This window comes from Scyliorhinus torazame, chromosome 5 (genome assembly GCF_047496885.1).
Source record: "Scyliorhinus torazame isolate Kashiwa2021f chromosome 5, sScyTor2.1, whole genome shotgun sequence".
NCBI lineage: Eukaryota > Metazoa > Chordata > Chondrichthyes > Carcharhiniformes > Scyliorhinidae > Scyliorhinus > Scyliorhinus torazame.
Window position 1 is genome coordinate 307,068,806 of NC_092711.1, and position 12,331 is coordinate 307,081,136.

Sequence of the window (12,331 nt, forward strand, 5' to 3'; positions counted from 1 at the left end):
CTAAAAGGACATTATATTCACCCGGTAAACCAGGTCTACGCCCGACATCCGCTAGCAACGAGGCGACAAATCCCTGGGGAATCGTTGGAAGAATTCTACCGAGCGCTCCTGTTGTTGGCGAGAAACTGCAGCTGCCTGCAAGTTTCGGCGAGCGACCACACAGAAGTCTTGATCCGGGACGCTTTGGTGGCAGGTATGCTGTCCTCCCAAATCCGCCAGCAATTGCTGGAAAAAGACACCCTAGGCCTCAAGGAGGCACGGGCACTTGCAGGCTCCCTGGACGTGGCCTCCCGAAACGCCCGTGCTTACGTTCAGGACCGCGCGGTAGCCCCCTGGGCAGCGTGGAAACCCACCGCAGTCGACCCCGAGACATCTCCCATCCCCCCACAAGCTTGTGCTGCAAGACGGCCTGGCAATCCCGGGGGGCCCTGCTGCTACTTTTGCGGGCACGTCAAGCACCCCCGGCAGCGCTGCCTGGCCTGCGCACCCACCTGCAAGGGATGCGGTAAAAAGGGCCACTTTGTGGTGGTATGCCAGGCCTGTGCGGTCGCCGCGGTCTCCAGTGGCGAATGCGGACCGCCACCACAAACCTCTCCACCATCCCCGTGCGGCCAGCGGACGCCGCCATCTTCCTCCTCCACGGCCACGTGTGGCCCCTGGGCGCCGCCATCTTGTCCCACGGATGCCACTTTCGATGGATGGGCGCCGCCATTTTGTGCACCCCCACCCATTTGCGACCAATGGGAGCCGCCATCTTGGATGGACTCCCAGGACCCCAGCTCGGCTGACCACACACCGCCCGAAGAGAACACTCAACTGCTGAGATTAGCCTCGGTGATTCTGGATCAGTCCCGGCCTCGAACACTCTCAACTACTACAACAACAGTACTAATCAACGGGCACAAGACGTCCTGCTTAATCGACTCTGGGAGCACGGAGAGCTTCATACACCCCGACTAAGTAAGGCGCTGTTCTCTCCTTGTCCACCCCGTTAATCAAAAAATCTCCCTGGCCTCCGGTTCCCACTCAGTAGAGATAAAGGGGTTTTGTGTAGCAAACCTCACGGTCCAGGGAGAGAGTTTAAAAATTATCGGCTCTACGTCCTTCCCCACCTTCGCGCGGCCACACTCCTAGGTTTAGACTTCCAGTGTAATCTCCAACGTCTAACTTTCAAATTTGGCGGCCCTATACCGCCCCTCACTGTCTGCGGCCTCACGACCCTCAAGGTCGATCCGCCTTCCCTGTTTGCGAACCTCACCCCGGATTGCAAACCCGTCGACACCAGGAGCAGACGGTACAGTGCCCAGGATCAGATCTTGATTAGGTCAGAGGTCCAAAGGCTACAGAGGGAAGGAGTCATTGAAGCTAGCAACAGTCCCTGGAGAGCTCAAGCAGTGATGGTAAAGACCGGGGAGAAGCATAGGATGGTCATCGGCCACAGTCAGACCATCAACAGGTTTACGCAGCTGGACGCGTACCCTCTCCCCCGCATATCCGACCTGGTAAACAGGATTGCACATTACAAGGCCTTTTCCACGGTGGATCTTAAGTCCGCCTACCACCAGCTCCCCTTCTGCACTAGTGACCTCAAATACACTGCCTTCGAGGCAGATGGGCGGCTCTACCACTTCTTAAAGGCTCCCTTCGGTGTCACTAACGGGGTCTCGGTCTTCCAGCACGAGATGGACCGAATGGTTTACCGGTACGGTTTACGGGCAACATTCCTGTATCTCGATAATGTCACCACAACCAGCAGGACCACGACACCAACCTCCGAATATTCCTCCAGACCGCAAAGATCCTTACTCTTACGTATAACAAGGATAAATGCGTGTTTAGCACCGACTGCCTGGCCATCCTCGGCTACGTAGTGCGAAATAGAGTTATAGGCCCCGACCCTGAACGCATGCGCCCCCTTATGGAGTTCCCCTTCCCTCACTGCTCCAAGGCCCTGAAGCACTGCCTCGGGTTTTTCTCTTGCTATGCCCAGTGGGTCCCCAACTATGCGCACAAGGCCCGTCCCCTGATCCAATCCACAGTTTTTCCCCCGTCGATAGAGGCCCGCCAGGCCTTCAGCGCATCAAAGCAGACATTGCAAAGGCCACGATGCACGCCATCGATGAGTCCCTCTCCTTTTAGGTCGAGAGCGACGCATCTGACGTAGCTCTGGCGGCGACCCTCAACCAAGCGGACAGACCCGTGGCCTTCTTCTCACGTACCCTCCATGCTTCCGAAATCCGCCACACCTCAGTCGAAAAGGAGGCCCAGGCCATAGTAGAAGCTGTGTGACGTTGGAGGCATTATCTGGCCGGCAGGAGATTCACTCTCCTCACTGACTAACGGTCGGCTGCTTTCAAGTTCGATAATGCACAGCGGGGCAAGATAAAAAACGATAAGATCTTGCAGTGGAGGATCGAACTCTCCACCTACAACTACGAGATCTTGTATCGTCTCGGGAAGCTAAATGAGCCTCCTGGTGGCTTGTCCCATGGCACATGTGCCACCGCACAAGTGGACCACCTCCGAGCCCTCCACGAGCTCTCTGCCACCCGGGGGTCACCCGCTTTTTCCACTTTATCAAGACCTGTAACCTGCCCTACTCCATCGAGGAGGTCAGGACAGCCACCAGGGACTGCCGAATCTGCACGGAGTGCAAACTGCACTTCTACCGGCCAGAGAAAGCGCACCTGATAAAGGCTTCCCGTCCCTTTGAACGCCTCAGCATGGATTTCAAGGGCCCCCTCCCCTCCACTGACCGCAACATGTACTTCCTGAACGTGATTGAAGAGTACTCCCGGTTCCCATTCACCATCCCCTGCCCGACATGACCGCAACCACCGTCTTCAAGGCCCTCCATAGCATCTTTGCACTGTTTGGGTTCCCCGCTTACATACATAGTGATAGGGGGTCCTCCTTTATGAGCGACGAACTGCGTCAATTCCTGCTCAGCAAGGGCATCGCCTCGAGCAGGACGACCAGTTACAACCCCCGGGGTAAAGGACAGGTAGAGAGGGAGAACGGAATGGTCTGGAAGACCGTCCTACTGGCCCTACGGTCCAGGAATCTCCCGCTGGCAGGAAGTCCTCCCGGATGCCCTCCACTCCACCTGGTCACTGATTTGTACCACGACCAATCAAACACCTCACGAACGTATCCTTGTCTTCCCCAGGAAGTCCTCCTCTGGGACCTCGCTCAAGTGGGCGCACAAGTCGGACTCATTGGTCGAAAGGGTCCATCTTCTCCACGCCAACCCCCAGTACGCCTACGTGGCGTATCCCGACGGCCGACAAGATACGGTCTCCCTACGAGATCTGGCGCCCGCCGGATCCCCACGCACACCCCAGCCACCAGTCCCACCCTCCCTCCCACCGGTGCACCTTACAGGAGGATCGGTCCTTCCACCGGCCCCGTCTACAGAGATCCGCCGGCCACAGAGAGCGAGGCCACGCTCCCGGAGTCACAGACGCCTGAGCCTCCACCGGCATCACCACCAAAACTTCGAGGATCACAGAGGACGACCTGATCGACTGATTGCTTCATTTTAATGTGTAAATAGTTACAACACGCTGAATGGAGGTATTATGGTACCTCCATAACTATAATTTCTACCACGTTACCATGTTGTAATATCAAGCCACCACCCCCGCCGGACTCTTTTTTATCAGGGGGTGAATGTGGTAGTCTGTGTAGAGGTATTACGGTACCTGGTAATGCTGGAACACCATTGGGAGATATTGTATGTTTCCTATTGGTCAATCTGTATGGTAGCTCCACCTTGCAAGGTAGGGTATAAGAGCCCGTGCCGCCCCAGCAGCCTTCATTCTGTACCTGAGCTGCTGGGGAAAACATCTGGCTTATTAAAGCCTTCAGTTGGCCTACAACCTCGCTTTAGTGGTCATTGATCGTGCATCAGTCCCTCCACTGGAAACTTGGATCAACCCAATGTCGACCCTCCACACCTCTGTTTTGGATGGAAAAACACCAGCAGTGACCCTCAAACAGTTCCTGGACCCACTCACCCTGCACACTAGTCTCCAAATCAGGGCATTTAGTGGGATGACATGCATAAGGGCAGCACGGTAGCATAGTGGTTAGCAGTGTTGCTTCACAGCTCCAGGGTCCCAGGTTCGATTCCCGTCTTGGGTCACTGTCTGTCCGGAGTCTGCACATTCACCCCGTGTTTGCGTGGGTTTCCTCCGGGTGCTCCGGTTTCCTCCCACAGTCCAAAAATGTGCAGGTTAGGTGGATTGGCCATGCTAAATTTCCCTTAGCGTCCAAAACGTTGGGTTACAGGGATAGGGTGCAGGCTTGATGTGCCGAATGGCCTCCTTCTGCACTGTAAATTCTATGATCTATGATCAATATGACAATGAGTTTATTGATGCTCAAAATGAATTCTGTAAAATCCACATTTCAACCTCGCCCCAGTACTTTAACCTTTCTAAAAGTGTTACTTTAGGGCAGCACGGTAGCACAGTGGCTAGCATTGTGGCTTCACAGCGGCAGGGTCCCAGGTTCGATTCCCTGCTGGGTCACTGACAGTGCAGAGTCTGCACGTTCTTCCCGTGTCTGCGTGGGTTTCCTCCGGATGCTCTTGTTTCCTTCCACAGTCCAAAGACGTGCAGGTTAGGTGGATTGGCCATGTTAAATTGCCCTTAGTGTCCAAAAAGGTTAGGAAGGGGCTATTGGGTTAAGGGGATCAGGTAGAAGTGACGGCTTAAGTGGGTCGGTGCAGACTCGACGGGCCGAATAGCCTCCTTCTGCACTGTATGTTCGATGTTCTCTGGCCCTAAACTTGTAATTTTCTCTAAGTTTAAAAAAAATCCTACCTCATCTAGGGTCTGGTTTAGCACAGTGGACTAAACAGCTGGCTTGTCATGCAGAGCAAAGCCAGCAGCATGCGTTCAATTCCTGTACCAGCCTCCCCGAACAGGCGCCGGTATGTGGCTTTTCACAGTAACTTAATTGAAGACTACTTGTGACAATAAGTGATTATTATTATTAAATGCCATCTCAAGTGTTGGCAAGACTATTGCTACTGAACTACTACCTCTCCAGTTTCCCTTGCTGGCTGCTATACTAACTGATATAGTTAAAGGTTCCCTCTCCACAGGTACTAACCCCGTCAATTCTATTGTCACAGAATCACAGGATTGTTACGGATTGGCCCATCATGTCTGCACCAGCACTTTGAATGAGCAATTCACCTTTTATATCATTTCCGCGCCTTCTGCCCTTAACCCTGCACATTCATCCTTTCAACTAACAGTCTAATTTCCTTTTAAATGCTTTAATTGAACCTGCCCCTACCACACTCGAAGGTTAAAAAAACCCACATCCTTGACTTCCAATTGCCACCCCATTTCCACCCCTCCTTTGTTATCCAAATTCTTTGATTTGTCTCCCAAATCTGTGCCAATCTCCCATCCAATTAGAACATAGTGCAGAAGGAGGCCATTTGGCCCATTGAGTCTGCACCAAGCCACTTAAATCCTCATTTCCACCCTATCTCCGTAACCCAATAACCCCTCCAAACCTTTTTTGTCACTAAGGGCAATTTAGAGTGGCCAATTCACCTAACCTGCACGCCTTTGGACTGTGGGAGGAAACCGGAGCACCCGGAGGAAACCCACGCAGACACGGGGAGAACGTGCAAACTCTGCACAGACAGTGACCCAAGCCGGGGATCAAACCTGGGACCCTGGAGCTGTGGAGCCACAGTGCTATCCACTTGTGCTATCGTGCTGCCCAATTCCAAGGTTGGACCTCTCCAGTTAGCTTTGTGCTTCTGCAACATAACTGAAATGGCCCTAATCAAAGTCATAAATTACATCTAGTGTGACTGTGGTAAACTATTGCCCTATATTCATCTGGACCTGTCGACAGCCTTTGAGATGGTTGACCAAACCATCCACCTCTGATACCACAGGGCTCAGCAGGGGTGGGGTAGGGTGGGAGGAGGTGGTTGAACCAAGGAACAGGCTTCTTCTTGAGGCTACTAGCCTTCTCTCTCTGGATTGTTGACATCCTGCTCGGCCTGGTGAAGACAGGGGTGGAGAGAGGGATAAGAGTGTGCTGGACTGTTACTTCGATATGCCACCAGGACCTCTGAACCCATCAGCTGAGGGTGTGCGGTAGGGTAGCATGTGGCGCAGTGGTTAGCACTGGGACTACGCCACTGAGGACCTGGGTTTGAATCAGGGCCCTGGGTCACTGTCCGTGTGGACTTTGCACACTCTCCCCATGTCTGTATGGGTTTTACCCCCGCAACCCAAAGATGTGCAGGTTAGGTGGATTGGCCACGTTAAATTGCCCCTTAATTGGGAAAAAAACATAATTGGGTACTCTAAATTTTAAAAAAAGCTGAGGATGGGTAGCCGAATCAGCTGCCGGCCCCACCATGAGAGTTAGATGGAAACTCATTTGTGTATAATTAATTAGCTTCCGAGTGCAGAATCTGGCACGGCTCCCCCTGTTCCGGAGGGTGGGACAGGCACCGCAGGAGCCACCCGCCACCGCGCTCAGTCACAAAATGGGAGAATTCCACCCCAAAATACACAATTAAATGCGGGAGGTTTCGAACAGAGGACGTGGAGAGACGTCTTTAGACAGAGGGCTTTTGAGCTGCTGAATTAATTTCCACTATTAGTGGTTGTGGCAGAAACTATGTCAACAACTCGAGATTAGATTAGATAGGTGGATGAAGGGATGAGGGAATGAAAGGGGTTGAGAACAGTCAGTATACATCAACACAGGCTCATTAGGCCAAAGTTCCTGTTTCTGCGCTGTATGTATTCCGATGTCGAGATAAGTTCCATGCAGTTCAAATGGGAACGGCATTGCCAAACGCCTGAGAACTTGGTGCCACACCTATAACTGCCCTTAAAAAAACATGTAACTTTTTGGGGAAGTTGTAGGGTGTGGCACCACAAGAATGTGAAGGGAAACATGACCAGTTAAAAAAGAAACAAGGCTGTTGGGTACAACATTGCGATTTCATGCCACAAGATGCAAAGTCAAATTGAAACGCCCGTGCTTCTTTCAAAGGACGTTTGTAGGAACAAACTCATGGCACAGCCACAGACTCACCTGATGCAGTCCGAGAACTACTTCGAATGCCGCTCTGTGAATTGTTGCCAGGGGAATTGTCTTTTGCTTGCTTGGCCAGCGGGCTCTCCACCCTCTCCCACAGGGGCTGCAGTTCAAAGTTACTGAATAGGAACATAAACAATTCACCATCAGTGAACCATGTCGCAACAGTTTTTCATCGCCGATTGGTAACTGCGTCTTTTTAGTAAGTGGAGTGAAGTATTCGCCATGCATGTAATCACTTTGATCATTCGCCGTTACGGCTTGAGAATCATAGAATCCCTACAGTGCAGAGTAAGCCATTCGGCCCATCGGCTCAGCACCAACCCTCTGAAAGAGCCCCCCCCCCCCCCACTGAGGCCCACTCCCCCACTCTATTCCCGTAACCTAGTAACCTCAGCTGACCTTTTATGTCGGGACTGTCTGATATTCACTGAATATATTCATGAGGAGAACAACGTGTTGGACAGAAAGGCTTGCATTTGTACACCTCAGGGCCATCACAATGTGCCTTATGGCCCACGAGAAGCACGAGAGAATAGGAAACACAAAGCACTGGAATTAGATTTAAAAACACACTCTGCGAGATAGCCCATTTTATGGGCAGGCTTACTGATGAAGCCTTGTTATGGCAAAGCAGTGGCAGATGGAGTTCAATACGGGAAAGAAAGATCGGGATATTTTCTCAATGACAAGCTGGGCGTTGTGTTGGATCACAGTAATTTGGGGAGTTCACTGTACGGGAAAACTACAAGACAGGGTCAAAAATAATCTGAAAGTATAAATGGGAATATTAACCTTCAGTTCAAAGGCACTGGAATACAAAATGGTGGTAGTTATGTCACAGTTATACAAAGTATGTGTTCATTTCTGGACACTGGACTTCAGGAAGAATGCATTAGTCTTGGAGGGGTGCACTGCAGATTAGCCAGAATGACATCAGGTCCAAAAGGGTTAAATCATGAGCATAGGTTGCATATTCTTGGCGTGTATTCCCATGTAGCGTAGAAAATTAAAGGGTGATCTAATTGAGGCATTTAGGATGATTACATGAGTTAATTGGATAAACAGATAACTATATTCTTCGGTGGTTAGGGCATATTCTTCGGTGGTTAGGGCAGTGAGCATAACCTGAAAATGAGGCCCAGGCCATTCAAGGGTGATGTCAGGAAACACTTCTTCACACAAAGGACAGCAGAAATCTGGAACGTTCTCTCCCAAAAAACTGCTGAGGCTGGCAGACAATTGAAAACGTCAAATCCAAGGTTGATAGATATTTGTTAATCAAGGCTATTCAGGGAATTATAACCCCCACGCGACCTCCGAGGGTCACCTGATGAATCTCCCCGTGGAGTACGAGCTCCCCCGCAGAGGGTCAGAGGCCCATCAACGGGCTCGCTAATTCATTGCCATAAAAGCCGGCCCAGGTAGGAGCTGAGCTGCAGAGTGGTCCAGGCTGGGACTTGGACTGTTGCATGTCGCTACTTGCCTTTTGGAACTCTCCTTTCCTGACTCCTCCTTGACCGCTAAAAAGGCTTACTGAACCCAAGATGAATAGGTAGAGTTAAGAGGTAGATCAACCATGATCTGATTGAATGGTGGATCAGTCACAGGGGGCAGAACAACATACTCCTGTTCCTATCACCACCCTCTCTCTGCACGGGAACACTCATAGTTAAAAAGAACTGGAGCAGTGAGGTTTTGAGCAGAGTTGTATTTGGCCTGAAGCTAAAAGCTAAACATTCAGGAAGTTAGACATTACGGTTTGCAGCAAAACACACTGCCAGAAATAAGTCAGTCATCACATGTGGTTTATTATTTTTTCCAATTTTTCCAAGGAGTGGGTGGCGCAGTGGTTAGCACTGCTGCCTCACAGCACAAAGACTCGGGTTCAATTCTAGCCGTGGGTGACTGTCTGTGTGGAATTTGCACTTTCTCCCCGAGTCTGCGTGGGTTTCCTCCGGGTGCTCCGGTTTCCTCCCACAGTCCAAAGATGAACAGGTTAGGTGGATTGGCCAAGCTAAATTGCCCCTTAGTGTCCAAAGATGCACAGGTCAGGTGGGGTTATGGGGATAGGGCCAAGGAGTAGGCCTAGGCAGGGTGCTCTTTCGGAGTGTCAGTGCAGACTCGATGGGCCGAATGGCCTCCTTCTGCACTGTTGGGGTTTTATGATTCTGCAAGAGAAATGTTCTGTAAATATTGGAATTTGGGCTCACTTTTTACCTTTCAAATATAGAAGCTGAACAATCTTGTTTCTGCCTTTGTCTCATCAAATGCTTCTTTGTCGAATCAGTGCATGCGAGAACCCAATCTCAAGTTCAGATCACAGGATAACATTGCTGTAAAATTAGATGTTCGGCTGTATGACTTAAATCTTGAACGCAGGATACTTAGACTGCTTCGGGGAGTGGCAGCACTGTTGCAGCCAAGTTACGGGGTAAAAGTGAACATTGTAACAATAAGATAGGCCAATGTGGAATAGGATCGAGGTGGCGATAGGACAGAGAGAGATGGAGCTGGTTAATTTTCTAATCTATCCCGCAAAAATGAGGGAAACATTCCCAAAATGATTAAAAATAGAAAATATCCCTCTTGATTCTTTCGTGGGATGTCGCTGGCTTGGCCATCATTTGTTTCCCATCCCTAATCCCTCAAACCTGGTGGCTTTCTGGACCACTTCAGAAGGCAGTTTAAGAGTCAGCCACATTGCTGTGGGGTCTGGAGTCATGTGTGGGCCAGACCGGGTCAGGGTGGCAGATTTCCTGGCCCAAAGGACATCAGTGATGGTTTATTTTTAATGGCACTGATGATATTTTCATGGGGCAGCATTTTCTGCCCAACCTGCCATATGTTCGGCCGCGGCGGAGATGGACCATCATTGGTCGTCGGCGGGATCTTCTGCCTCCCGGCGTTGTCAATAGCGTTTCCCGTGCACCATCAGCAGGACTGGAAGATCTCGTCGGCTCGAACGGCCAGAAAATTCCGGCCACGGTCGACATTACTGAGTCCAGCTTTCAAGTTCCAGATTTATTAACTGTTTCTAAATCCCATCAGCTGCTGTGATGGGATTGGAACCCATGTCCTCGGAGCATTAACCAGGGCCTCTGGTTTACTAGTCCAGTGGTAGACCATCACCTTCCCTTGAATATTTTGAACATTTAATGAGATTGTTGATGCACTGGTTTTAATTTTCCAAAATTCCCCAATGTCAGAAGCCATTATTAAATATGTTAGGTGCAGGGCACTTGGAAACATTCAAGACAATCAGGCATGGTTTTATAAAGGAGATATATTGTTTAACTAATTTAGTGGAGTCAATCGAAGGAGTCTCATGTGATGAGGATAAAGGGGAACCAGTGGATGTGCTGCACTTAGATTTCCAGAAGGCATTAGGTAAGGTGCCACTTCAAAGGTTAGTGCATAAAATAAAAGCTCATCCTGTAGGGAGTAACATATTGGCATCAATTGACGTTTTGCGAGCTAACAGGAAACAGAATTGGCACCAATGGGTCTTTTTCTGGTTGGCAGGGTGTGACAAGTGATGTGCCACAGGGAACAGCGCTGAGGCCTCAACGTTTTACAATTTACTTAAGGACTTTGACGAAGGGACTAAATTTGCTGACGACACAAGGAAAGGTAGGAAGGTAAATTGTGAAGAGGGTGCAAGGTGGCTACAAAGGGACATAGATTAAGAGAGTGAGCAATAACCTGGCAAATGGAGTATAATGTGGGCAAATGTCATTTGGCAGGAAAAATAAAAAAAATTATCTAAATTGTGAGAAATTGCAGAGCTCTAAAGGTGCAGAGGGATCTGGGCGTCCTAGTTCATGAATCACAAACCCCGAGTGTACAGATACAGTAAAGCTAATAGAATGTTATAATTTATTGTGAGCGGAATTGATTATAAAAATAGGGAGGTTATGCTTCAATTGTACAGGCCATTGGTGAGATCACGGGCTGGATACCTCGGCCACGTGTTCCTTGGCGGCGCGTCATTCGCTGGCAACGGAATTCTCTCCTCCCGTCGTTGTCAATGGGATTTCCCACTGAAGCCACCCCACACCGCCGAGAAACCCATGGGCGGGCGCGCGTTGCCGGTGGGGAAAGAGAGTGTTGAGTACAATATTGGCCTCCTCATTTAAGGAATGATGCAAGTGTGTTAGAAGCAGTTCAGAGAAGGCTTACTGGACTAATACCAGAAATGAGCGGGTTATCTTACGAGGAACGGTTGGAGAGATTGTGTTTGTAACCACTAGAGCTTAGAAGAGTAAGAGGTGCCTCGATTAAAATGTTTAAGATCCTGAAGGGTCTTGACAGGGTGGATGTGGAGAGAGGGTTTCCTCTTGTACGAGAATCTAGAATTAGGGGTCACTGTTAAAAATAAGGGGGTCTCCCATTTAAAATAGAAACAAGGAGAAATATTTTCCCTCAAGAGGGTCGTGAGTCTCTGGAACTCTCTTCCTCAAAAAACACTGCAAGCACAACCTTTGAATATTTTTAAGGCAGAGGTGGATAGATTCTTTGATTACTAAGGGGGTGAAAGGTTATCGTGGGTAGGCAGGAATGTGGGAGTGGGGTTAAAATCAGGTCGGCCACGATTGTATTGAATAGCAGAGCATGCTTGAGGGGCCGAGTGTCCTCCTGCTGCTCCTGATGCATATGTTCGTATTTGTATTCATGTAGTTGATCTCAGTGCATGTGGCAAGGCCACATTTAGTTCCCAACCATGGTTGCCCCAGGTTATGTGTCACCAAAGCTCCCCAGTGAACCGGTCGTGTATTTACAACAATCTGGTAGCATATATTATTGTTATATCAGGTATCAACCCATAGATCAGCAGATTGAATTGATTTGATTTTCAATCAATTTGAAGTCATGGGGATGAATGCTCTCAAGCTCCCGCCGGTATGTCGGATGATGGGCATTAATTAAGGGCCCTGTTGAGATTCTCCGAGTCCCGGGCCGGAGACTCGCCGCAACCGCCGCCCTGACGCCGGCACGCGATTCTCCGAGCAGCAGAGAATTAGCGGCATTTGCGCCGGCGCATTTGGCACGGCGCCGGTCGCGGGCCACTGTCCACGGCCGGGCCGCCGATTCTCCGGCCTTGACGGGCCGAGCGGCCGCGCGGAAACGGCAGAGTCCCGCCGACGCCGTCCACACCTGCTCGCAGCCGGCGGGAGCTCTGCGCGCAGGGTCGGGGGGCGGCCTGTAGGGGGTGGGGGGGTCTCCTTCACCGGGGGAG

General features: G+C 50.5%; 1 protein-coding gene across 2 annotated transcripts in view; it reads right to left on the reverse strand.

The window, feature by feature from the left end:
• Nucleotides 1-12,331, reverse strand: part of LOC140421291 (mitogen-activated protein kinase kinase kinase kinase 4) — a 404,363-nt gene that overhangs the window by 127,404 nt on the left and 264,628 nt on the right. For both annotated transcript variants that reach the window (XM_072505898.1, XM_072505897.1), the window contains exon 17: nucleotides 7,090-7,211. In XM_072505898.1, the coding sequence (XP_072361999.1) occupies nucleotides 7,090-7,211 (122 nt within the window). The remainder of the gene's footprint in view (nucleotides 1-7,089; nucleotides 7,212-12,331) is intronic.